This window comes from Scylla paramamosain, chromosome 25, assembly GCF_035594125.1.
Source record: "Scylla paramamosain isolate STU-SP2022 chromosome 25, ASM3559412v1, whole genome shotgun sequence".
Lineage (NCBI taxonomy): Eukaryota > Metazoa > Arthropoda > Malacostraca > Decapoda > Portunidae > Scylla > Scylla paramamosain.
In genome coordinates, this window is record NC_087175.1 from 272,501 (window position 1) to 300,000 (window position 27,500).

Genomic DNA, 27,500 nt, shown 5'->3' on the forward strand with positions numbered 1-27,500 from the left:
TTCAAGAAACTTACAGCAACGCGCGGAGGCAGCGAGTGATGAGAGGCAGAGGCAGAATGTGATATAACCTTCCCCTTCCACGTTTCGTTCTACACTGAGCTTGGCTCAGCTGTGAGCAGCGTTGCCATATTGTTTTGGCCATATCATCGTACTACACAGGTTAAAATTATTGTACTTCTGGTAAAGTTATCGTACATATGTGATTATTCCAAATATTATGCAAAACTGCCACTTTCCAAATACAGCAGAATTTAGGTTTTGTGTATATATATATATATATATATATATATATATATATATATATATATATATATATAGAGAGAGAGAGAGAGAGAGAGAGAGAGAGAGAGAGAGAGAGAGAGAGAGAGAGAGAGAGAGAGAGAGAGAGAGAGAGAGAGAGAGAGAGAGAGAGAGAGAGAGAGAGAGAGAGGTGTGTGTGTGTGTGTGTGTGTGTGTGTGTGTGTGTGTGTGTGTGTGTGTGTGTGTGTGTAATGAAAAAAACAACAACAATGCCCTTAACAAACAAAACACTTTCCTAAATACATATCATTAATAATTGGAGAAAACCTACCGGACACTTCTGAGATGAACAATTTCGGAGATGAAGCCCTTTCAAGAATGCCTATGGTGGAGCCAGCCAGTGTTCTAGGCATCCAGGGCAAAGTGCAAGAGCAAAGTTTGGTGCCCCTCGCGACACACCTTCCCCGAATCATTGCCCAGGATGATCCTACATTCCACCAACTGGACAATGAGTGGAGGAGGCTTGCCGTAGAAGATCTGCCTGAATCCATTACCAACATGGCGAAAAAAAGTGTTTCAGACTTTTCACTAGGATGTCTTTCTTTGCTTCATGCTAATGCTGACTGTGAGCGCTGCTTCTCTAGTGTAAACCGTGTGACAACAAAAGACTGAAATAAGCTAAAAACAGAAACCGTAAGAGACATCATCCTAGCGAAGCAGTGTGTTGCTTCCACATCCACCAGTGACTGTACGACCTTCAAGCCATCAATCAAAGTCAATGATAAAAAACATGACATCAAGAGTGCTATATTCCTCCAATGAAGAGAGTGCCGGGGATGCTGACGACGTGCCGGATGTATATATAGAAGAACAAGACCAGTAATCTCCTACATAGTAAGTAAACGACTTAACGAAGTGTCCTGTAGTTTTTTCTCCAATTATTAATGATAGGTATTTAGGAAAGTGTTTTGTTTGTTAAGGCCATTGTTGTTTTTTTCATTACACACACACACACACACACACACACACCTTTCTCTCTCTCTCTCTCTCTCTCTCTCTCTCTCTCTCTCTCTCTCTCTCTCTCTCTCTCTCTCTCTCTCTCTCTCTCTCTCTCTCTCTCTCTCTCTCTCTCTCTCTCTATATATATATATATATATATATATATATATATATATATATATATATATATATATATATATTCTCTCTCTCTCTCTCTCTGATAATTTTACCAGAAGGACAGTAATTTCAACCTGTGTAGTACGATAATATGGCCAAAACAATCTGGCAACGCTGCGCGCTGCCTGGCAAGTTAACCAGTCATTGTGTCCCGTCTATGGGTGGTGTTAGTTCGCGTCTGTTTCAACTCCCAGCCTGACAGAATTTTTTTTTTTTTTTTTTTGTGTGTGTGTAACCACGCCTACACAGTGACTGCCAAGGCTTACCCATGACTTAAACCTTCTTTAGTTGGTAATGAGGAAGGCGTGGGCTCTAACAGTGGACACCGAAGGCAGCAGTAGGTGAAAACAAGCAAAATAAAGAAAAAGTTTGGCTGTGAGAAGGTGCTAGACAGCCAGCCATAGTGAGGAGGAGCCAGGAACGTAGATCACAACCGCCACCACCATCACCACCACTGGGAAGGTAAGGTCAGGAAGTGTTAGAATAAATTTAGGTAACTTAACGTAACTTTTTAATGAATAACTAAACAATCCACGGTTTTTAACTCATTTTAACGCATCTCACCTAACCTCCAGCACAATATATCTCTGTGTCAGCCTCGTCTCGTTGCTAAAAACCGTAAATTTTAACTTAATGAAAATGTAAAGAATCTGGGTCGTCTATATTTATCAGCCATTATCTATCTTATCTGTGAGTGTTTTAAACCAATACTGTCGCAAAGCGGAGCCACATGACCAAACTTTAATATCCGCTCGTTAGATATACCTGCCATTACTTAGTTTAAGTTTGGCGAGGGTTTAAATGAGTGAGAAGGGTTGGTCGTCCCCTCCACTGCCCTCCCGCCCAACCGCCATCTTGGATAAGGCTCCCCATCCCCCTCCGGTTCCAATATTATTTTCTTTTATTTCCTAAGTATTTCATTTCGGCTTATAGCTAAGATTTTATGGTTTGTAAAAATATTTCGTTGTTTTTTAAGTTATTTGAGCGCGTGTGTTGCGTGAAAAGTGGTGATTTTGGCGTTGTTTTTGTGTAAATAAGAGGGCCGTTTTCGGCGTTTTTTTTACGGTCCCAAAACTAATTTTTTTTTATTTCAGCCTGTACTAGGTTCTTATTGGTTTTAAAAAATAGTTGGTGTTTTTTTAAGTGTGTTGCCGTCCCGCTCAGTGAAATGCGTGCACCGTACACTTGTTTTTATTCGTGTTCAACTTCCAATAATATTGATTTTTTTTTCCGGTAGATTTTTTATTTGTGCTTGTAGCTCACTTTAAATGATTTTAGAAAATAGTTCAGATTTTTTAAAGTGTTTTCCGTTATGTTTAAGCCAGAATGGGTGGACATTTGAACGATTTTAAATGGGGTGAAGTTTCCAATAGTTTCCAGATACTTCTTTTTAAATATTTTTAATACTACTGCGTTTTGAAATGTGTTGTTATTTGTGGCATTAGTTAAAATGTGTGGCAAGTCTGAATTTATAAAGCATTCCTGTCTAGCTGCGTTTTTTAGAGGGGTCATTTTCAAAATGAAATACGTACGTACGTAAATAACGTTCGCTGTGACGTCATCAACCCCCAGCCGTGACGTCACAAGCCCCCCCAGGCCGTGACGTTATCAGAGTGGTACCTTCCCTAGCTCCCTTCCAGTCCCTCCCAGTAAATATTCAGTGTTTTTTCCAAGGTATTTCAAAGTGTGTGTGTGTGTGTGTGTGTGTGTGTGTGTGTGTGTGTGTGTGTGTGTGTGTTGCCTTATTTTTCGTTGTACAGATGGTGATGCAGTGTGTGTTGCTTTGTCTTTCGTTGTACAGATTGTTATGCAGTGTGTGTGTGTGTGTGTGTGTGTGTGTTGCCTTATCTTTCGTTGTACAGATGGTGATGCAGTGTGTGTGTGTGTGTGTGTGTGTGTGTGTTGCCTTGTCTTACGTTGTACAGATGCTTATGCAGTGTGTGTGTGTGTGTGTGTTACCTTGTCTTTCGTTGTACAGATGGTGATGCAGTGTGTGTGTGTGTGTGTGTGTTGCCTTGTCTTACGTTGTACAGATGCTTATGCAGTGTGTGTGTGTGTGTGTGTGTGTGTGTGTTGCCTTATCTTTCGTTGTACAGATGGTGATGCTGTGCGTGTGTGTGTGTGTGTGTGTGTGTGTGTGTGTGTGTTGCCTTGTCTTACGTTGTACAGATGCTTATGCAGTGTGTGTGTGTGTGTGTGTGTGTGTGTGTGTGTGTGTGTGTGTGTGTGTGTGTGTGTGTGTGTGTGTGTGTGTGTGTGTTGCCTTGTCTTTCGTTGTACAGATGCGTATGCAGTGTGTGTGTGTGTGTGTGTGTGTTGCCTTGTCTTACGTTGTACAGATGCTTATGCAGTGTGTGTGTGTGTGTGTGTGTGTGTGTGTGTGTGTGTGTGTGTGTGTGTGTGTGTGTGTGTGTGTTGCCTTGTCTTACGTTGTACAGATGCTTATGCAGTGTGTGTGTGTGTGTGTGTGTGTGTGTGTGTGTGTGTGTGTGTGTGTGTGTGTTGCCTTGTCTTACGTTGTACAGATGCTTATGCAGTGTGTGTGTGTGTGTGTGTGTGTGTGTGTGTGTGTGTGTGTGTGTGTGTGTGTGTGTGTTGCCTTGTCTTACGTTGTACAGATGCTTATGCAGTGTGTGTGTGTGTGTGTGTGTGTGTGTGTGTGTGTGTGTTGCCTTGTCTTTCGTTGTACAGATGCTTATGCAGTGTGTGTGTGTGTGTGTGTGTGTTGCCTTGTCTTTCGTTGTAGATATGTACATATGCTTATGCAGTGTGTGTGTGTGCGTGTGTGTGTGTATGTGTTTGTTGAAAATGTACACGCGCGCGCGTACACCTGCTGTATTTTCACCCCACCCCTCTCTCTCTCTCTCTCTCTCTCTCTCTCACATTTTTATTTCAACCTTTCTTACATCTCTCACCCATTCCATGCATGAAACAGATCATACTGTATACCATCTCTATCACTCCTAAACTTGCTATGTATCTCTTGCCTTACACAAAGATCACATACCTTAACTTCCGGGGGAGAGGTGAACCTTGAGAAAGCACAAAGAGAGAGAGAGAGAGAGAGAGAGAGAGAGAGAGAGAGAGAGAGAGAGAGAGAGAGAGAGAGAGAGAGACTACTGAATAAGACCCATAAAAGATTGAATAAAGAAAAATATGAAAATTCCCACCATTAGTAAGTGCACACCTTTAGAATAACTTACAGCACCCACTACAACCTTCATAGAATCCGGTGCAGAGAAATAATACCAATACAATAGGAAAACCCCTCACCAATCAACAAAACCACAATATACAAATCCAGTTTATTGATACAGAAGTATATAGCATGTATGTATGTTTGTATGTATATATATCACAGTATTACTCACTACATAGACCTGAAGGTGCACCACAATGCAGCACACTACACACAGCCTAGCCAGTGGACTAATTCCTGACTGCCTGTCACCCCTCACTAGTTATATTACCTGCCACAGCCTTCAGAAATGGGTGGTGATGGTTTATTGAATGTTGGCAGCCCTGATTGATGGGTGCATAGTTAAGACTTGGCATTACCAACCACTCTTGTGAATGTAGTGAAGAAGTGAAGGGGAGTCTTAAGCTGTATTACATGCCACAGCCTTTAGAAATGGGTGGTGATGGTTTATTGAACAGTGGATGGAGTGTGGAAGGATGCACAGGGTAGTGAGACTTGCCTGCCATCACCTATCACCACCAACCATCACCAACCACTGCCAGCATTTGCCACCATCACCACTGTTGTGCCACCATCATTACCATCACCAACACACACTACCATCACCATCATTACTATTCACACCACTGCCAACATGTGCCACTGTCAACACCAATATGTGCCACCACTACCACCACCACTACCACCATCCAGTACCAATGTGTTTGTGCCTGTGGGTTACTGAAATCTTGGTAACCCTTCACTGCATGAACAAACTTTCACTGCTCATAACAACCTTGCATTCCCCAAAGAAGACTCACTGACAAGGCTCAAAGGAATGGTTATATAATATCCACTCTATTAAGATTCATAATGTTATGGTTTAGAATATTCTGTGCAAGAGATTACAGTGCAGACTTCCACTACCTTACAATACTGTGCAAATCACACATTTATGACTCAAAATTACTTACAGACAGAGGCAAGGTGACAATAAACACAGGCGTTGTCAGGTAAACTTATTCCTGAATGGTTTTGCTTATTACTAGTGATAAATGAAATCAGAAACTAAGCAAAATGAATCAGGAATAAAGTTGCCATACAATCCCTGTATTTCTCTTCACCTCGCCTCTCTCTCACTGTGTCACGATGCCTCACCACCATGTTTACCTTATCTGCTAAGGGACTGAGTGCACACAAGTATGACAAGATTATAGAGGAATCACAATTAACTCCTAATATACTGAAGTCCTCTTATTCAAACTTATTAAACTAGGTATAAAAATAAGATATGAATGCAAGCCTCTGCCTCACAAGAGCAAGTTGGCAACACGTCTGGCTACACTGAGGAGCACTTACTGTGTCCTCTCACACTCAGATTACCTATATATAAGATTCTGATAATGAAGGATCTTGCCTGTCAAGTATATATAAGTAATACACTTGGATACACTGAGGAGTACTTATTGCTTTGCTTGTTAAGTGCCCTCTGAAACTTGGATTATGTATCTATCTGTATAAATTGTATCTATCTGTATATCTGGTTGGCAGTCCCACATATAGTGAGAAACACACACACAATCATTCACACTCTTACCCCCACCAGCCCCTGGTGCAGAGGGAAAGCCTTGTGGACTATCCTACCACACCATGGGACCTTAAGGACAGAACAGCTGGCCACACACATCCACACACCAATATATATATATATAAGTAGTAAACTTGTGATAAACTGAAGAATACTTATTGCTTTGCTAACTGACTGTTTGCTCACTGCAACTTAAATTATGTACAAATTATAATGCTGTAGGATGCTGTCACTCAAGTAGATATATATGAGTATTATGCTAACATAACTGAGGAATACTTGTTGCTTTGCTAACTGTCCCCTCTTTGCAACTTAAACTACGTACAGACTGTTGTGTCTCACGTGTCTGTGAAGAACACACTTAGATAAGACGGAAGTGTTTCTCGGGACTTACATTAAATGCAACTTTATCATTACTTCAAGTCTTGCCTCTCAAATATATGTATCCATGTATGTCTTACATGTCTATGCCTATATCCATGTGTTTGTGTGTTTGTGTGTGTTCTAAGTATGGTTTTGTGGTTCATGTGTTGTAATTGAAACTGAAACTGGAACTGAAAGTGTTATGTGTTGATGCCCTGCCCCTTCATAGCCACCAGTGGGAGGGCCAACTGTTGCACTCTGGGACACACACACACACACACACACACACACACACACACACACACACACACACACACACACACACACACACACACACACACACCATTCACTGTTAGCCTCATCAACCCCTGACAGGAAGGGACAGCCTTGTGGACCACCCTGCTACACTTCATTACTTAGTGTCATCATATCATTCATGTAAACCGTCTGATCCACATCTAGTATCACTTTGTGTGTGTGTATGCAGACACCCTATAACTAACTGTACATCATTACCATTATAACCAGCGGCGACTGTGGAAGTGAATATTTGTTTGTAGGGAGTGAGTGTGTGACTGTCATCACTCAGCAACCACCACTACCACCACCACCACCACCACCACTACTACCCAATAATAGGCACCTTATCACTCGTCTCCACCAATACATCACCATCACAATCACCACTACTAGCACCAACACTACCACCACTACTGCTACCACCAGCAACAGCCTCCACCTGCCATTCCCTCGCTGCCCACCTCCTCCTGGCCACCTTGGTCACGAAGACAATGGCATGGATTGCTAAGATGAGTGTCGAGGCAGAGATGAGTGCTGTGGTGATCATCCTCACCCCCGGCCCTGTGGCACTCCCCGGAGGGCATCCATCATCCTTGGTAGCATAAGGGGGCGAGTCATTGGTGGAGAGGTAGTAGGTCCCGTTCAGTCTGTCAAGAGAGAGAGAGAGTAATTAAAATATCACTAATTTTGATCTTTTATTTTATAAGAATGAATGACTGAAAAAGTTAATTGAGTGTTAAATCATAATTCTCTCTCTCTTACCTGATGTTGACAGAGAAGCCCATGTACTGTGTCTCCCTGCCACAACTGCACTGGCCGGCCTCATAGTCGTCCCAGCTGCCACATGCCCGGGCCAGGTAGTAGGTTTGGTCTACGCTGTAATCCAGACTCTCTATGTAGTACATGTAAGCCATCTCATGACTGCACCCGATCTCACCTGCAACAACACAGAAAGGTGAGGTGATGCTGCCAAGACACACAGACAGACAGACAGAGAGACAGAGACTATCAAACTCAATGAAACACAACAGACAGAGGTACAGACAAAGAGACAGACATCACCACTCATTGAAACACAACAGACACAGATGAGGTGATGCAGGCAAGACACACAGAATGACAGACACTACCTATCTCACCTGCAGTACACACAGACAGGTGGGGTGATGCTGCCAAAACACACACAGACAGACGGACAGACAGACAGACACTACCAATCTCACTGAAACATGATATAGGGAGAGACGGGATGATACAGCCAAGATACACAGACTCAAACACTACCTATCTCACTGAAACATGACAGACAGATAGCGAGAGACAATGAAACACAGCTAATATCATCTGAAACACCACACAGAGAGAGACATAGAGTGAAATGCAAGCAGTCTCACTGAAACACACACACAGAGATAGACACACAGAGATGGAGTCAATCTTATTTGAAACAGTGCATAGAGAGACAGTGAAATGCAGCCAATCTCACTGAAACAAGAGACAGAGAGACATCAAGACAGCACCAATCTCACTGAAACAAGACCCAGAGAGAGACAAACAACACTAATCTCATTCAAACAAGAGACACAGAGAGACAAGGCAAGATACAACTAAACTTTGCTAAAGACAAGACAAACACAGAGATAAAGAGATAGATACTGCTGTTTTTTGTTTACTTTTAGTCTCTCTCTCTCTCTCTCTCTCTCACCATTAGTCACCCTCTTCCTCTTCTTGGTGCAGGATGGCTGGTGCTTTCCTCCATTGGGCCAAAAGTCGCTGTGGCCGATGTTCTCATTGATGCCGTAGCAGTCCTGAGAGGGAGGGAAGAGGTCTGTTACTCGAGTTGCCTGTTCATCACATACAAGTATACCACACCAAAGAAAAAATAATTATTGGCTGGAGTTATTGTGGCTAAAATATTGATGACTTCATCCACAAAGTTTGCATATAGAGGAAAATAATGAAGTACCGTATTTTATGGCTTATAAGACGCACTTTTTTCCCAAAAAAATACCCTGAAAAATACTAGTGCGTCTTCCAAGACAAATGTTGTATTGTGAGGCAACACCCAGGCTCAAGGGAGCTTGTACACTTGACTGATACCGACGTGGAAACTAGCAAGAACAATGAACACAACATTAGCTGTTATTCCTGGTGGCCTTACTTCCCAGCTGCAGCCACTGGATGTGACCATCAACAAACCATTCAAAAATAACATGCGTGAAGAATGGCCTAAATGGATGGCTGAAGGACAACACGAAATGACACCGTGTGGAAGAATGAAACGCCCATCAATAGCTCAAGTGTGTGAATGGGTGCTGAAATCTTGGAATGCTATTAATACTAAAGTTGTTGAAAAGTCTTTCAAAAAGTGTGGTATAAGTAATGCCATGGATAGTACTGAGGATCACTTATTGTACATGAGTGACAGCAGTGATAATTCTGCAGATGAGAGTTCAGAACTTTTACATGAATCCAGTAGTGACAAGTTTTTGGGATTTGAGGATGAATAAATTTCTTTCAAGTTTTATATTTTTAAATGCATTTTAAATTGATTTTTATGAAAATAAAACCACCCTTAGACAATGAAAAATTCTTCCCCGCAACCATGGGTCAGGAAAACGTCCCGCAAGCGAGATGTTATTCTCAGTCACGCGTTCCCGTATTGGCAAAACAACACTCGCCGCTCACCTCCACTGCCAGAACCTTGCTCCAGAGCTTTACTACCCTTGGTGCAATCAACAGCTCTTCACCACACTTGTCCCTTCCTCAAGAAGACTAAGCAACTGCAATGCTTATGAGAACAAAACATGCATCCCTTCACAGCTCATAGGAGCTTATGAGAACAAGGCATGGATCCCTCCACAGCTCATAGGGTCATACAGTTCGTCGCAGCCCTTAACAACAACAACAATAACAAGAGATGGACTGCTTGTAAATTTCTGGTAAGAGGCAGTCTTGCACACTCCTTGTTTCTTATGTTTTAGTGTTCAGTGGTCGGGTTTATGGTGAATGTGTTCTTGTATGAGAATAAGTTTTTTTCTTAGAAATCTCTTTCAAATATTAGGGTGCAGCTTCCACGGTGCAGTGTCTTATAAGCCGTAAAATACGGTAACACACACACACACACACACACACACACACACACACACACACACTCCAAGGCAACACAGATGAGTGCTCAAACCCACCAACCACTTGTCAAAGGTGTTGCAGCCATTGGTGTGGATAACGTCCACATAGGTGGCATCTGACGGGTCGAGGCGCTGGTTGGCTGGCACGTTGTGGTACATGAGGCCAGCTGGGTCCAGGCCTGTGAGGAGGAGTGCCAGGGGGTGAGGAGTGTGTGGCTAGGCTGAGGCAGGAAGAGAGAGAGAGAGAGAGAGAGAGAGAGAGAGAGAGAGAGAGAGAGAGAGAGAGAGAGAGAGAGAGAGACACACATCATTCATCAAACAATGTTAACCATGTGGCCCTTTGTGGACAGTCTCATGGCCCACCACACTACACCCCAAGGTACACACACCATCAAAACCCACCAGTACACACCCACACCACACACCTGAGATGCGGCCAACGGTCTGCAGAGGTGCAGCAGCCAGGCCAGCCACGTGTGCCCCCAGGGAGTGCCCTATGAGATGCAGGTCATGCAGATCCAGGTGGCAGGTGGTGGCCAGGCTGTGTAGGAGTGCCGCCAAGTCCTCAGCCACCCCCGGCACTCGATGCACAGCAGTGTAGTAGCCGGGCAGCCACCATGCTGACCCGGCCGGCCAGTCCACGGACACCACATTGCTGCTAGGGAACACTCGCAGCAGCTCTGGGGGTAGGGGAAGTGTACATATGTGTGTCAGGAGAGTTTGTTTTTTATTTTCTTATTTTGTTCAGCATTTGGTGAAGGAAAGTGTGTTTGTATGTTAGTTACTTGTGGTCTTTATTATTGGTAGTAGAAAAGTAGTAGTAATAGTAGTAGCAGTAGTAGTAGTATTCATTATCATCACACAAATATGTATATGCGTATGAGTATAAAGTGCTTAGTCTGGGCCATCGTGTATGGGATTACCAGCTTGATACATGCAGGTAGATTAATATTAGAGCTAACAGCATGAGTGGTATGTGTATGAATAGGTGGTGCTCTGTCAGGGCCAGCCTAGAATGTATATAGACAGATAGATAGTGTATGCATGGGGCCTGTGTCTTCAGCAAGGGGGCCAGAAACACCAGTCACCACTTACTATCCTTGAAGTGGAGGATCCAAGGCTCGGTGCCCCAGCCCAGGAAGCCGTGGATGATGACAAAGGTCTTGCCTTCCCGGAACAAGCTGCCTGAGATGCTGCTGGGTCGTGTGGGGTCAAGGACCTGAGCCGATGAGTTACCTGAGTTTCTCCTGCAGACCATAAGAGTGATATTAATAAACAGACACATGAACAAATGAACTAATGGAGAGTTTTTCAGGTATTAATGATCTGTCTCAACTTTAGTAAATGGAAAAACAGTATTTGCATTCTTTTCAGTGGTAGTGGAAGTTATCAGAGGAATGGTATTGATAAAACAGACAGGTAAACACACACACACACACACACACACACACACACACACACACACTATAGAAGAGTTTTACAGATATTAATGATCTGCCTCAACTTTAGCAAATATAAAAACAGTATTAGCATTCTCTTGGGTAGTGGTGGAAGTTATTAGAGGAAGAATGGCTATGATAAACAGACTGATAAACACATAAACTAAAGAATTTTATGAATATTAATGGCCTACCTGTCAACTTTAAGAAATAATAACAACATTAGCATACTTTTAGATGATACCAGAAGTTATTGGGATTTTCAAGGGTGTTTTCATGATTCCAGTGATGCTTAAAAATGCTATGATGGAAGTTATTTGGGTTTTCAAGGGCATTTCCATGATTTTGATAATAGTTTAATGAGGGTCACGGAATCTCTCTCTCTCTCTCTCTCTCTCTCTCTCTCTCTCTCTCTCTCTCTCTCTCTCTCACTAATCATGAGATTCTCACCTTGTCCAGAGGTAGAAATGTTTCACAACCTTCATTCCTTTCTTGCCTTCTACAGAATCTGTTTTGTTTCCTCCTCCTCTTCTCTCTACATGCTCAGATTCATTTCCTCCTCCCTCTTCTTCCCTCCACTCTACATGGCTTGTCTCGTTTCCTCCTCCTCCTTCTCTGCTCTCTGAAATACAGCCAACAATAACCCTTTGACCTTCACTGCACCAAAGTGTTCTCAAGGCCACACCACCTGCGGGGGTGCCTCTAGGTCATGTCTCCCTGCACAGCTTCAGTCCTAGCCACATAACAGTGAAGGGCTTTTCAAAAATCAATCTAATATAACATTAAACCTCCTCACCTTTTTCACTGCAATATACAACAATTAACAACACAAGCATAACCTGTGTGTTCATTCCAGTAACTAAGTGAAAGGAACAGTGAAAAGCAACAGTATCATTATCATTAAGTTCTGACAGCATTTAAAGTAACAAACATTCTCCACACAGCAAAACATAAGACAAGCTGTACTTTTGACTGTTACTGGTTAAAAGCACCACAGTAACATTACCTGGTGTGGTGGTGACAGCAAATGTGGTGGTGGTGACAGCAGGCGTGGCGAGGTCAGGAGTGGATGGGTCAGCAAATGTGGCAGGAGATAATGTTTGGGAGAAAGAGACAGAGAGAACAGGAGCAAGGAAGAGAGAGACAAACAGAAGAGAGAGATTGAAATATAGAAGAGATAGAGAAGAAGAAGAGGAAGATGACAAGGTTAACATAGTAATTTGTAGGGGGAATATGGGTCACGTTAAGTTTGGGTCACACTTCCTGCCTTATGACCTCAAATACAAAAGGGAAGAGCAAGACAGACAGGGTTGTTTTTGGCTTGCAAAGAGAGATAGAGAGAGTGAGAGAGAGTCAACCACACCTCACCACAGCAATGTTCAGTCTTCTGTTGCTGTGGCTGTCACCTGTGGGCAAGTATTGGTTAGGTTAGGTTAGTGGTGTGTCACAAGGGTACCGCAACCAACCCTCATTCCCCTTGTAACAGGTAGTAAAACAAATCAGTCTTGTTTTTTTGGCTCAAGTGAGAATATTGATCTATAATTTCACTTGTACTGCATTGTGGGAGTGGTTGGGATGTAATGGAGCAGCTGAGGCCTCCACCTGCCTTCAATGGAGAGTTGAGGCTCTGATCTTTTCTTATTCCATGGAAGAGAGAGGCTGAAGACAGTCAGTTAGAGGAGAGGAGTTGATGAGACGAAAAGCTTTTGTCTTCAGCCTCTCTCTCACCGCCACAATGTTGCATATCTAGCTGTCTTCTACCACTATTTTCATGCTAACTGCTCTTCTGATCTTGCTAACTGCATGGCTCCCCTCCTTCCGTGGCCTCGCTGCACAAGACTTTCTTCTTTCTCTCACCCCTATTCTGTCCACCTCTCTAATGCAAGAGTTAACCAGTATTCTCAATCATTCATCCCTTTCTCTGGTAAACTCTGGAACTCCCTGCCTGCTTCTGTATTTCCACCTTCCTATGACTTGAATTCCTTCAAGAGGGAGGTTTCAAGACAATTATTCATCAATTTTTGACCACTGCTTTGACCCTTTTATGGGACTGCCATTTCAGTGGGCATTTTTTTATTAGATTTTTGTTGCCCTTGGCCAGTGTCACTCCTACATAAAAAAAAAAAAAAAAAAAAAAGGCACTCGTGGAGAATGTGGGTCCCGCCTGGCTGGGTCCCGCGGCCTGCCAGTGTGAGTTGCTAAGTACACACTTCTGGAATTCTGGAACTCCCTGCCTGCTTCTGTATTTCCATCTTCCTATGAGTTCAACGCGGGACCCACATTCTCCACGAGTGTCCTAAGTGAAACTGGTCACACTTCCTGACCTTGACATGGCTGCCATACCACTACCAAAATATTCCTAGTGTGCATTGTTATTCTACCACGCACTATTAACAGCTGCACCAAGAAACACAAGCCACACACCACTCAACACTAACCAAACACGGTACCAGGGACAGTGTTGCCTTGTCTCAACATGGCAACCTCCGCCAAGCCAGGTCTGAGATCACAACAAACAATTGACAATGAAACCAAACATGACAGCTTCCTTTACACAACAGCCTCTCTTATTTCCCTCATTATAGCTCACCCGTAGGCCTATTCCTGCAGCCAGGCCTACCAAAGGTGCTCTGGTCATTGCTGCGTAGGCCTATATGTTCAATACTCACGTAGATACAGGATTCTCGACACTAGAGGAGAGTTATGTAAGATAATGGAAGACGCAGATACCTCTCCGCCTTTGTGTTGATGTTTGGAACTCCATGATGGTGTTGAACTGTTGATAGTAGTAGTAGTAGTAGTAGTAGTAGTAGTAGTAGTAATAATAATAATAATAATAATAATAATAATAATAATAATAATAATATCACCGATACGACTACTACTACTACTACTTGTTGAGAGAGAGAGAGAGAGAGAGAGAGAGAGAGAGAAATATTTCAATCCTTTCATTATTTCCTCTGCTTGATCTACATTTATCTTTTCTTCTTTTAAATATTCTCTTTCCATATACACTCTCTCTCTCTCTCTCTCTCTCTCTCTCTCTCTCTCTCTGGATAAAAGAAAAAAAAGAATCATATAACTTGCTTTCTTTTTCTTATTTTCTATTTTTATTTAATTAATGCTGCTCCTTTCTACAACTTCAATTTTTGCTAATTGAAGAAACAAAAAAAAAAAAAACAAGGATTCACATAAATAAATAAATAAAACAACTATCACGTATAAAAGTTTTATTCGTTCGCCAAATAAAAAAAAAAAAATCACAATATTTAAGACATGTTGCATTATCAGAAATATATGTATAGACACATATATAATTTCATTTTTATTACCTTCCTTATAATGTTTTCTAAGTATAGCAATTAATACAGCGATGTACATAATAATATATGATTCTCTCTCTCTCTCTCTCTCTCTCTCTCTCTCTCTCTCTCTCTCTCTCTCTTAGACAATGTATGAAAAAATGCAGAAGGATCAGTGCTTTTCCTTTGCACAACACATATTTCAGTAAGGAAAGCAATATAACAAAACAAAAGAATATCACTTCCTCCCTAACTATTCCCACACAATACATCATAATAAACCATCCAAATTACTTTTTTCTTCCCTTTGCACAATAGATGCTTAAATAAGGAAAGCAATATAGCAAAATACCATTCAATTTTGCCCCCAAGACAGATGAAGAGACACAGAACACAAGAACACACAATTAACTTATCCTTGAAACACATTACTTGACTGTCTTCAGTAATTTAATGCCTTGATTTGAGAGAGATATTGTTATGCCATCATTACCCTCAAGTTTTGTTTTCCTACTCCTTGATGAGAGAGAGAAATTACCGTCATATTATCATTTTTTTATTTCATTTACCTATTTTTTTTTCTTTCTTCCTTGATTATAGAGAGTGATTGATAACAGAGAAATTTTGGTGTCATGGTTCACTTCCCTGTTATTATGAAAGGTACATTGACACCAGCTACCATGCATCCACTGAACTATACACACATACACACACTTACAGTAACAATGCAAGCCATACCTTTATACATATAGAGAAAAGAACATTTAATCTACCCATGTAAATAATGCAAATAATACATAATTTTCACCACAGTACACAATACACAAAAGAAATCTCTACAAATTAATTAGCCAACATTTCAGACTCACTAATCAACATTTTTTTTTACAAGCAGCACAAGAAGAGGTATTTTTCCCCAGTTACTCTTGTGTCAGTCTCTCTCAAATCCAAGAAGAAAAAGGACAAAAAAAGAATGAAAAAATTAAACCAAAAAACATTACTTCTTGCCAACATATCTGGCATTTTTGTGACCACTAATACCTTGGAAGCTCAACTAAGTCCCATTATTTTCCAGTGCAGTCCTGACAAAGCCTTACCTCCCCTAACTACACTGTACACTCACACCCATCACCTCCCCACACATACAGCAGAGAGGAAGCCCCTAAATAATTCTGTTATACACATCAATATGCTCCATACACCTTGCTGCATCTACATACAATATACAGCTTGTTTCCAGCGATCTATACACAACACAACTCCTGCCCTGTGTACTGCTGGGGAACTCTAAATCTTTTCAAAGTGTGAGTGATGGAAATGCAAAACTGTGTGTGTGTGTGTGTGTGTGTGTGTGTGTGTGTGTGTGTGTGTGTGTGTGTGTGTGTGTGTGTGTGTGTGTCAGTTTTTTTCTTTTTATCTAAGAATTGACACTTTTCTATGGTGTCAAAATAGCTCACCAGTTTTCTGTTTGTTTGTTTGTTTGTTTTTGTCCTGCATTCCTTACAGCAGGTTAGAGTTTTCCCATTAGCACTTCAGTCACTCCACAACATATAGGGTGTTAATTAACCCTCACACACACACACACACACACACACACACAATGATCCTGGAAAATTTATGAAAAAACACACCAAGACAGACAACACAATGCAAACTTTACATATATCTATAGAAACTCACAAAAAAAAGTAACACACACACACACACACACATACACATACATATATATATATAATCTATACAAGACATAGGGGGTTATAATATATTACTCTTCTTTCACTAATGTATATAAATGTTTACTACAAGGAAGAAGGTACATTTCCTTTACATAAATAGAAAAACAACCATTTGATATACCCATTCACACACACAAACACCCACACACACACACACACACACACACACACACAAACATACAACCCTCTCATACTCAAGTTTACCACTGTACTAAAAATCTTGGTAAACTATCCCTTAACATATCAGTCAGTAAGGCTTATTGCTACCAGTAAAGCTCAGTTCATCACTTGTCAGCCACTCACTGCCTCCAACAATCCACTCAACAAGGCTTGGCTGTGTTCAGAGGACCCTTCACTCCCTCAGCCAAAGGGGGAGACAGTCAGAAAGCTACCATGGGCTAGTTATCCCAATAGATGTTGATAAGAGAGCATAGAATAAGGAGATACTTCACTGCAGTACACATAACAGTTTTAAACACCCATCTGGAAGTTAAAACAGGATCTTTTCTCAAGTTTACAGTCAAGGAAGCCAAGTGTCCCCTGTGTCACTGAAGATTTGGTACAGAAGTTATATGTAAATCTCTCTCTCTCTCTCTCTCTCTCTCTCTCTCTCTCTCTCTCTCTCTCTCTCTCTCTCTCTCTCTCTCTCTCTCTCTCTCTCTCTCTCTCTCTAATAACAACACAATCAAGACAGAGTGACACAGAGACCAAAAGTACAATAGATGCAAGGAAGGAAGCATAGACTGGAAGCATAAGGAAGGAAGGAAGGAAGGAAAAATGGATACAAAAATATATATATAGAGAGACAGACAGGCACTTTAAATATTCCTGCAACAGTTTCAGGCACTAAATATAAACAGCTTCAGTGACAGTAGATAGGAAGACAAGGGTTCCAGTAGACAGGTCTGGCATAGATGGGTCTGGCCTGGGTGCTCAGTAATATAGTTTCATTAAATCAAGGCACAGAAGTCAAGGATAGGCACCTGAGTTACTATTTACAATGAGATATGCATTAATGTAAGCAGGGTTTTCATTATGTGTTACAGTTGATGGCAGCAGCAGTGGTAGTGGTGGTGGTGGTGGTGGAGGTATGTACAGGGAGTTGTGATTCTGTAGTTTGTATCAATAAGGAGTTGTATATAAGGCACAGGGATAGATCACACACACACACACACACACACACACACACTTGATACTTTGAAGACCAGGTTAGATTAAGATAGATAAAGAGACAAAACAAGCTTGTCTCATATCCTGTGTACCATAAGATAACACACACACACACACACACACACACACACACACATACACAATCTTGCTTACATACTAAAATATCATGAGAGGCTATTCTATGAGTATTAAGTGTGTGACTCAAGAAACCCATATATACTACACTACAACACTATACCAGGCTTAACACACACACACACACACACACACACACACACACACACAGAATTAGGTAAGAACAATTAATTAGCTGTGAGTATACAGCCGCACACTCAGACACACATACACACACTAGGAGGCATTGCCGTTGTCATCCTCCTCCTGTATGGACATGGAGCGGATGAGTGTCCAGGTGAGCTCCCTCGTGGCCAGCACTGAGGCGTCCTCTAGGTCACACTTCTGCCAAAGGGAAACACAGTGGTGAGAGGAGTGCCTTCCCAGTGCTGAGGCAGCCACTGGTTGTTATTGTTCATTTTGCCTTCAGCTGAGGAGTAAGACAGAACACTAATAAGAGAGAAGACTTCAAAGGCTCCCTAAAGAAAGGAGGAACAAGAGAGAAGACTGCAAAGTATCCCTTAAGAGAGGAGGAAATAAAAAGGGGTCCCTGTGGAAAAAAGGAACAAGAGAGAAGACTTCAAGGGACCCCTGAGGAGAGGAGGAAAGAGAGAAGACTTCAAAGGGTCCCTGAAGAAAGGAACAAGAGAGAAGACTTCAAGGGGTCCCTGAAGAGCAAAGTACCTTCCCCAATACATGCTTAGGTGGTCATTGTTTGTTATTGCCAATGTTCCTCCAGTAATTCATAAGGCTGAGAAACAAGAAAGACAAACTCAGAGGATTCCTGCTGCTTATATTTCCAGTAATATATAAAACTTACAAGCAAGCACGAAGAGTTTGAATATTCCTACAGCTTGTGATTCAGTACTTCCAATATAAAGCTGTGGGGACACTTGCTACAAGGCTCCAGTCTTCTCAAACACCCCTTTACATACACTCTGCTCAGGATAACATATCCCCAGGACCTTACAAGTGAATATCTATCCTCAACACATCACACCTTACACTGAGCACCCCATGTCTATCCTCAAAGCCAGAAAGTTAATACATAAACACAGTCACACAGATTTGATTCCAGCCACACTCTTCCCATCTGACAGGTGAGGGTAGAGGCCTTACCTGCATGTATGTTGGCACCCCACTGATGGCCGCCTCCCCTTGCTCATTCAGAGTTGCTGTTACACCGGCCATGTACTGCCAGCTCTGTGGAGGGAGACAACTCAGTGAGGAAACCAGTGACATAAGGATGCAGGCAGTGGTGGGGCAGGATACACACACACACACAACAGGGATAGTGAAGGGCAGAAGTGACAGAGTAAGTTACTGGAAACCTGAAGTGTTGCTGGTCTGAAATGAAAACACCAAGAATGCCTGAAGGGAAATGGGAGAAATAATATTCAGTGCAACACTTGGAAACAATAAGAGAACCTGCTCTCATATCTTTATCTTGTCCTATCGCTCCAATCCCTCCTCAGGATCCCCCTAAGCGAAGGTGCCTCTGGCATTTTGCCTCTGCTAGTTGGGGGGACCTGAGGAGGTATTTTGCTGATTTTCCTTGGAATGACTACTGCTTCCTTGTCAGAGACCCGTCTTTGTGTGCTGAGCGCATAACAGAGGTGATAGTGTCTGGCATGGAGGCGTACATTCCTCACTCTTTTTCTCGTCCTAAACCTCCTAAACCTTGGTTTAACACAGCTTGTTCTCGTGCTATACATGATAGAGAGGTGGCCCACAAAAGGTACTTAAGCCTTCCATCACCAGAATCTCATGCACTTTATATTTCTGCCTGGAACCATGCCAAGTCTGTTCTCCAACTAGCCAAAAACTCCTTCATTAACAGAAAATGTCAAAACCTTTCAAGATTTCTGGCATCTAGCCAAAAATATCTCCAATAACTTTTCTTCTCCTTCTTTCCCTCCTCTATTTCAACCAGATGGCACCACTGCTATCACATCTATTTCTAAAGCTGAACTCTTCGCTCAAACCTTTGCTAAAAACTCTACCTTGGACAATTCTGGGCTTGTTCCTCCCTCTCCTCCACCCTCTGACTACTTCATGCCATGTATTAAAATTCTTCGCAATGATGTTTTCTATGCCCTCGCTGGCCTAAACCCTCAGAAGGCTTATGGACCGGATGGGGTCCCTCCTATTGTTCTCCGAAACTGTGCCTCCTTGCTTGCACCTTGCCTAGTCAAACTCTTTCAGCTCTGTCTGTCAACATCTACCTTTCCTTCTTGCTGGAAGTTTGCCTACATTCAACCTGTTCCTAAAAAGGGTGACCGTTCTAATCCCTCAAACTACCATCCTATTGCTTTAATTTCCTGCCTATCTAAAGTTTTTGAATCTATCCTCAACAGGAAGATTCTTAAACATCTATCACTTCACAACCTTCTATCTGATCGCCAGTATGGGTTCTGTCAAGGCCGCTCTACTGGTGATCTTCTGGCTTTCCTTACTGAGTCTTGGTCATCCTCTTTTAGAGATTTTGGTGAAACTTTTGCTGTTGCCTTGGACATATCAAAAGCTTTTGATAGAGTTTGGCACAAAGCTTTGATTTCCAAACTACCCTCCTACGGTTTCTATCCTTCTCTCTGTAACTTCATCTCAAGTTTCCTTTCTGACCGTTCTATTGCTGCTGTGGTAGACAGTCACTGTTCTTCTCCTAAATCTATTAACATCGGTGTTCCTCAGGGTTCTGTCCTGTCACCCACTCTCTTCTTATTATTCATTAATGATCTTCTAAACCAAACATCTTGTCCTATCCACTCCTACACTGATGATACCACCCTGCACTTTTCCACGTCTTTTCATAGACGTCCAACCCTTCAGGAAGTAAACATATCATGCAGGGAAGCCACAGAATGCTTGACTTCTGATCTTTCTAAAATTTCTGATTGGGGCAGAGCAAACTTGGTATTGTTCAATGCCTCAAAAACTCAATTCCTCCATCTATCAACTCGACACAATCTTCCAGACAACTATCCCCTCTTCTTCAATGACACTCAACTGTCCCCCTCTTCTACACTGAACATCCTCGGTCTGTCCTTTATTTATAATCTGAACTGGAAACTTCACATCTCATCTCTAGCTAAAACAGCTTCTAGGAAGTTAGGCGTTCTGAGACATCTCCGCCAGTTTTTCTCACCCCCCCAGTAGCTAACTCTGTACAAGGGCCTTATCCGTCCATGTATGGAGTATGCTTCACATGTCTGGGGGGGTTCCACTCATACTGCTCTTCTAGACAGGGTGGAATCAAAAGCTTTTTGTCTCATCAACTCCTCTCCTCTAACTGACTGTCTTCAGCCTCTCTCTCACCACCGCAATGCTGCATATCTAGCTGTCTTCTACCGCTATTTTCATGCTAACTGCTCTTCTGATCTTGCTAACTGCATGCCTCCCCTCCTTCCACGGCCTCGCTGCACAAGACTTTCTTCTTTCTCTCACCCCTATTCTGTCCACCTCACTAACACAAGAGTTAACCAGTATTCTCAATCATTCATCCCTTTCTCTGGTAAACTCTGGAACTCCCTGCCTGCTTCTGTATTTCCACCTTCTTATGACTTGAATTCCTTCAAGAGGGAGGTTTCAAGACACTTATTCATCAATTTTTGACCACTGCTTTGACCCTTTTATGGGACTGCCATTTCAGTGGGCATATTTTTTTATTAGATTTTTGTTCCCCTTGGCCAGTGTCACTCCTACATTAAAAAAAAAAGCCGTAATGATAATGGATGTATGATATCTCTATGAGGAATGCTGGACTTGATTACTGTTTGATTCACAGCCTCTACCCTCAGCCAAGCATGATGCACTGACACCTGTTCTTTTGTTTCCTGTTTGGTTTATATGAGTTTGGTCACAGCTGTCTATAAGTGAGGATGGCAGGGGAACACAATGTTTCTATGAGCAAAGCCAAACTTCTGTGCACAAGTCAAGGCTGTGGTGTCACTTCCTGGGCTTAGAGGAATGCAGAACCAAGATTTACCCTGTGTCATCTGCTTCCAAATGCAAACTTGCCACTATATTCATAATGTATTGGTGTCACAGTGCCACTTCTGCTGACAAAATGACCCACTGGCATCCCTCACTGGTCACCTCATGGCACCACAGACTTCAGTACATCATGTGACAGTCTCCATCAGCACAAGGCACTCATGAATAACACACAGGCACTGCCATGGGTAGGCCTGCTGGCTTCTTGCTCCTTCCCTATGTTCATGTTCACACACCATGCAATTCTTACAAAAATTTAAAGAATAGTCACTGGTTAAGTTAACAAGAGTGGCAGTATTGGCATCATTACTGTACAGGTGAGGCACTGAACAGACCACTCACTGCCTCATGAGCAGGTGTGTGTGGGGATATTGGCACCATTACTGTACAGGTGAGTCATGAGTGGTGAGTCACTTATATTCCTCAAAAAAAAAAAACTTTCATAAGTCAACAATGTGCAAATCAAGATCAACCAAAGATTTTAATTTCCATCCATTATTTTTTTTTTATTCTTAAATCAGGAAATGAGTAATATTATTTAATTTGAGACACTGAAAAAAATGGTCAAGATGAACAGATACTTGATTTTTGGGAAAATGGAAATTAAAACCTGAATATTTGTAGGTCAGGATTCCTCTGTACATTCCTTGTGGAGTTCAGTCTTGTCATCCATCCACACTCACTGGCTGACTCACTGACTCACTCACTCACACACTGACTGGCACACACTGACTGACACATGCACTAGCAGGGGAATGACACACAGCACTCAGCAAGCCTCTGTAGGTGTATTCTGGTCAAGACTTCAACACAAATCAACACAAGAGAGCTCACCCAACCTAAGGCATCACCATAAATCTTTGGTCATCCCAGTCCTTGCTAAAACAAAACAAGATATACTATTGTCATATGTGCTTAACAAAAAATAAGGATGCATTACTGCTCAACAAAACATAACAACCTTTCCAGAAACAAAATAAAAAACCTTACTAACACAAGTAGACTAATGATTCTCCAGGGTATTGTTATAATGAGGAAAGTCTATGTGTACACTGGAGCACTCGGCAAACAACATATTCAACTTACAACCAACGTGCTGTCTGACCAAAAGAAATATTTATTCATTTATTAATTTATTTACTTTGCTTATAACAACTAGATTAGCAAACAACCAAGTCATTTATAGTGCTTCTGTGACCTTACTGGTATATTCACTAATCACACACATTCGGACATGCACTGTAAGGTAAAAGTCTTGAATTAACTGCAATTTTAAGTGACAATTCCCTATATTTTTGTTTTTAAGTTTTGTTTTCTTAGTGAAGCTTATCCATCTGACTATTTATTGCTCCTTGGAATAGACTATTGTTGTTGAAAGCCAAGTGCATCAGTATATAAATAGAGGTGAATAATAATAACAACAACAACAACAACAACAACAACAGGGACTTGCGCATCTCAAGCTAGCATCATTCACACCTCATGAAGCTAAATGATGAAGGAAAGGCGAAAGACAAAGCAAGATTATGTCTGAGCCATTTGCAAGGCTGTATGTACTGTATGTCTATGTATGTATGTATGTGTGTATGTATGTGTGTGGGAGGTTATATGTGTATGTTTGTGTATGTATGGTTTGATGTATCTGTATGGGATGAATATGTATGTATGTGTGTGTGTGTGTGTGTGTGTGTGTGCTTGTATGTATCTTGAAAATGCATCTTAATCTGGTAGCATACATAGGTTTGTTTGTAAGGAATAATGGATACATGATATGGTTCTTGTATACATGGTCACTTCTGTACACACACACACACCCACACACACACACACACACACACTCAACAAGGACAGGAGAAGGAAGGAAACACACACACACACACTCAACAAGGACAGGAGAAGGAGGGAAACACACACACACACACACACACACACACACACACACACACACTAATACTAATAATCTGAGTATCATTCCTTTGTGTTGTGAGTATGTGCATCAGGATCTATGAGACTTAACCCTTTCACTGTAAACACTAATTTCTCATAATCATCTGTAACTTTTAGACACTTCTCCTGCTACAATTTATACAAGTACTCCTGTAGCTAAGAAAAAATTAGATTAACCTTTTAACTTTTTTCTATGTGCATGCAAATACTTTTCCTTTACAGGGCTCTGAATATTAATAACAAGACCATGGCAGTGAAAAGTTTAAGGGACTTCCACTATACCTAGCCAGTGTCTTCTAACAAGGTGATGGTATACACAAGCCATCACTCAGCCAGCATTCATAACTATCACTCTATCAGGATCTGTGAGTCACAAGGTGCTCTCCACTACAACTAGCCACTGTCATCACAACAACTGACTCTATACACAGGCCATCACTCAGCCAGCATTCATAACCATCTGTCTCTCTATCTGCAGGTCTCCACTAGCACACCTTAACCCTTTCACTGCAGCACAAAACAATGAATATACCAAAAGTAATGCATGAAATCTTTGTTAGCATCTACAAGAAAGAAAAGGGATTAAAAAGAATAATTTTTTTGCAATTTCTACCCAGTGTGAAGACTGGAGGTGGCTGTAGAACAAGTAAGGATGTCTCAGAGTGATTGGAAATTAGGGAAAGATGTATCAGTAGCAGTCAATGGATTAGGGATGGCTCAGAATATGTAGTCTGTGTGGTTATTGTGCCTTTGAGGAACTGCTCATCCAAGGCTCTACTAAACAGACCTCACACACACTGTATACATGGACTTGTCATATGAAGAGAGATTGGCAAGGTTACAGCTACCAATGATGGAAAAAAGGAGAGAAAGAAGAGACTTGATTGCAATATATATAAAGCATATAAGTAAGTGGAGGAGGTGGACCAGAGTGGCTTGATGGTTTGGGGAGAGACACTACAGGACATAGGAGAAGGCTGAAGAAGAGTGCTTATAGGAGAGATGTCAAAAAGTATAGTTTCTCATATAGAAGTACTGATGTATGGAAGAGTCTGAATAAGGAGATAGTAAATTCAAGTGGACATGGATTCAAGGCTAAGTTGGATATTAAAAGATATGGAGATGGGAAAGCACCAGCATACCTCTTGTCCCATAAAGCAAAACTAGATAAATACTGCCTCATATGTCAGTTAGTTAGTTATTCACAGTTAATTTGAGTCACTGCCACAGCAAACACTTATACCTTTTAACCGAGGACAAGGAAATAAAATATGTACACTAATTTCTCAACCTGCATTTCCCTCAGCACCTCACAACACCTGCCACAATTGTCCCAGTGTTGCAGCTCATGTCAACACACCTCATGGGCCAGCAGGCATTCAAACAGCCAAACAGAAAACTACTGAGAATTCAACCCTCAGCATTCATGCCACCTGCTTCCTGAGTCTGTGCCAGGGTGTTACTTTAGTTAGTGCAGGTTTATGGGGTCCCTAACTGACCTGCCTCTCTGTGGTGCTGAGAGGTTTTCTTTTCTTTTATCTTTATGTAAGAAGGGCACCAACCAAAGGCAACAAAACTCTAAGTAAAAAAAAAGGCTTACTGAGAACAGGCAAGGTAAAACTGAGGGTCATGTTGGATGAGTTAATAAATGCAGTGTTAGTTCAGGCTGGGATGCAATGAAGAACAGGCACTCACCACTCTCTCAGTTGCTACATGCACTGCCACCATGGCCTGGAGACTTGGGCACACACACAGGGCACACACCACACTTTTCAAACACTTGCAGGAACAGATCAGGTCATGCCAGGGAATCATCAAGCAACTACTACATTATAATCTGTCATGAATTTGCTACTATGCCATTTACTGAGTTTGTCTAAGGGCAAGTTGAAGCCAAGCCTGCCACCTGCCTGCTGTCCTATTCCTACACTCCTCTCTGCCTTCCAGCTCCTACATTCCTGCCTGCCTTCTAGCTCCTACACTCCTGCTTGCCTTCCTGCTCATATACTCCTGCCTGCCTTCCAGCTCCTACACTCCTGCCTACCTTCCTGTTCCTACACTCCTGCCTGCCTTCCTGCTCCTACACTTCTGCCTGCCTTCCTTCTCCTACACTGCATATCACAGACTCCAGCCCTTCATTCTGCCACCTGGGACATGTAACAATGCCAACACTCATTAGGCAAAGCTCTCAACACTGACTGGCCCAAATATTCAAATTCTCAAGTGACAAGCACCAAGGTGACTTAAATATTCCTAGAGAAACCTTGCTCTTCCTTCTAATACATGGGGGTGTTTGTGTGTGTGGTACTTTGTCTGGGTCACCTTGCCAGTCTGGTGTATGGATAAGATATATAATCCTTGTATTCATATTAGCAATTATTTTGTTAGGAATCTTAAGTCAATTTACCGAATATTTCGAAGCATGCTGAGACTATACAAACCAATCAGCTTTACCTGACAGTGTTACCATCTTCATGTCTCCTCAGGTTGTACACTCACTCAGCCAGATAATGCTCAGATAACTACATACACTTCACTCTTCTCTCCTCCACCTCAAAACAAGATAACTGCAAATTTCATTACATCCTTCCTTTTCTTCACCTCACAGCTTTGTTTTTCCTCTGTCTCAAAGCTTTCCTCCTCTGTCTCCTTCTCTATATCATTATTTTCCTCCTCCTCCTCTGTTTGCTCCTCCATTTGATAGCTTTACTCTTCCTCCTCTACCTTACAATCTTTCCTCTTCCTCTATCTCCTCCTCCATCTATTAAGCCTCCTCCACCTCCTCCACCTCCACTCTTAAGCTTCCCTTTTCTCCACCTAACTAACAATAAAAAAAAAAAAAAAAAACAGGAAACAACACACACACACACACACACACACACACACACATACATCACTGACAGACACACCAAACAGTCACTAGCTGTCAACACCAGCAAAACAGCACAACACACAGCAGTTAGTCACATCACCAGCACTCCCTCAGCAGCACTGCACCTTTTTCATCACCACCGGCATCTGTCTCACCACCGCAGACCAATTCACAGGTGTTCTCTGGCTCAGTGGTGAGTTGGCACATTTCACCAAGAAATCACGTGTATAAAACCGGCGAGGTGGTGGTGGTGATGGTGGTGTTGGGAGGTGGTCTGGGGCAGCGTCAGGCAGGGTGGTGGTGGTGGTGGTGGTGGTAGTGGAGGTGGTGGTAGTGGTGGTGGCTCCTGGTATGTCCTCCCCATCTGAGAGAGAAAGAGTCGCAAGCTGTCATTGATTTTGTGGTTTGTTTTGATTGGGTTCTTTATTTTTTTATATTTTTTTCTCTTCTCTCTATTGTTATTATTATTATTATTATTATTATTATTTTCTTTTGTCTTATTTTTTCTTTCTCTCTCTCCTAGCTAGTGGTTCTCTCTCTCTCTCTCTCTCTCTCTCTCTCTCTCTCTCTCTCTCTCTCTTGCTCTCTCTCTTTCTAACTTTCATATTTTCTGTCTATCCTGTTCATCATTTAATTTTCTAATCTCTCATATTTTCTACATAACCTTTCTTTTCTATCACTTAGGCACCTCTCTTTATTTCTCCCTATACATACCTCTCTCTTCCTCCCTCTCTCTCTCTCTCTCTCATCCCCCTCTCTCTCTCTCTCTTGCTTCCTTTCCTTTCACCTGTATAACCTCAACCCACCACAACTAATGTATAAGTGACCTCTCTTCATCCAGTCTCAGTATACAAGAGCATAATATAACACTTCCAAATAACACAGCTTTATCTCCACCTCTCTGTCTCCCTCTGCTGTAAGGACACTGCCACCACCTCCCCTCCACACCAA

The 27,500-nt window shown here is 42.0% G+C and overlaps 3 protein-coding genes across 10 annotated transcripts in view; all 3 read right to left on the reverse strand.

Annotated features, from left to right (window-relative positions):
• LOC135113030 (uncharacterized) overlaps positions 1–81 on the reverse strand; it is a 12,360-nt gene extending 12,279 nt beyond the window's left edge. The window contains exon 1 of the mRNA XM_064027951.1: positions 1–81. This exon is cut by the window's left edge and continues 795 nt beyond it. The gene's annotated coding sequence lies outside the window, so the exon portion shown is untranslated.
• Positions 82–4,709: 4,628 nt separating this feature from the next.
• On the reverse strand, positions 4,710–14,197 carry LOC135113028 (pancreatic lipase-related protein 2-like). 5 transcript variants are annotated; one of them, XR_010274693.1, is made up of 9 exons: positions 14,085–14,197; positions 12,422–12,821; positions 11,866–12,037; positions 11,072–11,223; positions 10,402–10,656; positions 10,038–10,155; positions 8,551–8,653; positions 7,608–7,782; positions 4,710–7,492 (listed from the first exon to the last, which is right to left on the reverse strand). XR_010274693.1 is itself a non-coding variant. In XM_064027947.1 (9 exons), exons 2-9 carry the CDS (start codon positions 12,627–12,629, stop codon positions 7,171–7,173), a joined length of 1,509 nt encoding a protein of 502 aa, XP_063884017.1. In that variant the 5' UTR covers positions 12,630–12,821; positions 14,085–14,197; the 3' UTR covers positions 4,710–7,170. The 5 variants fall into 5 exon arrangements, 4 of the variants coding, with proteins under 4 accessions (XP_063884017.1, XP_063884018.1, XP_063884019.1 ...); XM_064027947.1 differs by having other exon boundaries at positions 10,034–10,155; XM_064027948.1 differs by having other exon boundaries at positions 10,034–10,155; positions 14,146–14,176.
• Positions 14,198–17,721: 3,524 nt separating this feature from the next.
• The window catches only part of LOC135113031 (eukaryotic translation initiation factor 4E-binding protein Mextli-like), a 28,956-nt gene continuing 19,177 nt past the window's right edge, over positions 17,722–27,500 (reverse strand). For 2 of the 4 annotated variants that reach the window (XM_064027953.1, XM_064027952.1), the window contains 3 exons: positions 26,675–26,913; positions 18,857–18,940; positions 17,722–18,082 (listed from right to left, as the gene is read on the reverse strand). In XM_064027953.1, the coding sequence (XP_063884023.1) occupies positions 17,975–18,082; positions 18,857–18,940; positions 26,675–26,913 (431 nt within the window). In that variant the 3' untranslated portion in view covers positions 17,722–17,974. The remainder of the gene's footprint in view (positions 18,083–18,856; positions 18,941–26,674; positions 26,914–27,500) is intronic. The other 2 variants (XM_064027956.1, XM_064027954.1) reach the window with 1 other exon arrangement.

Bases quoted from the DNA above. Each gene is read 5' to 3' on its own strand.
- LOC135113028 (XM_064027947.1), bottom strand. From the start codon at position 12,629: ATGTTAACCTTGTCATCTTCCTCTTCTTCTTCTCTATCTCTTCTATAT. The intron at 12,038-12,421 runs GTAATGTTACTG...GCTGTATTTCAG, and splicing joins TGCTGTCACCACCACACCAG to AGAGCAGAGAAGGAGGAGGA. The intron at 7,783-8,550 runs GTGAGAGAGAGA...GTGTTGTTGCAG, and splicing joins GAGGAAGAGGGTGACTAATG to GTGAGATCGGGTGCAGTCAT.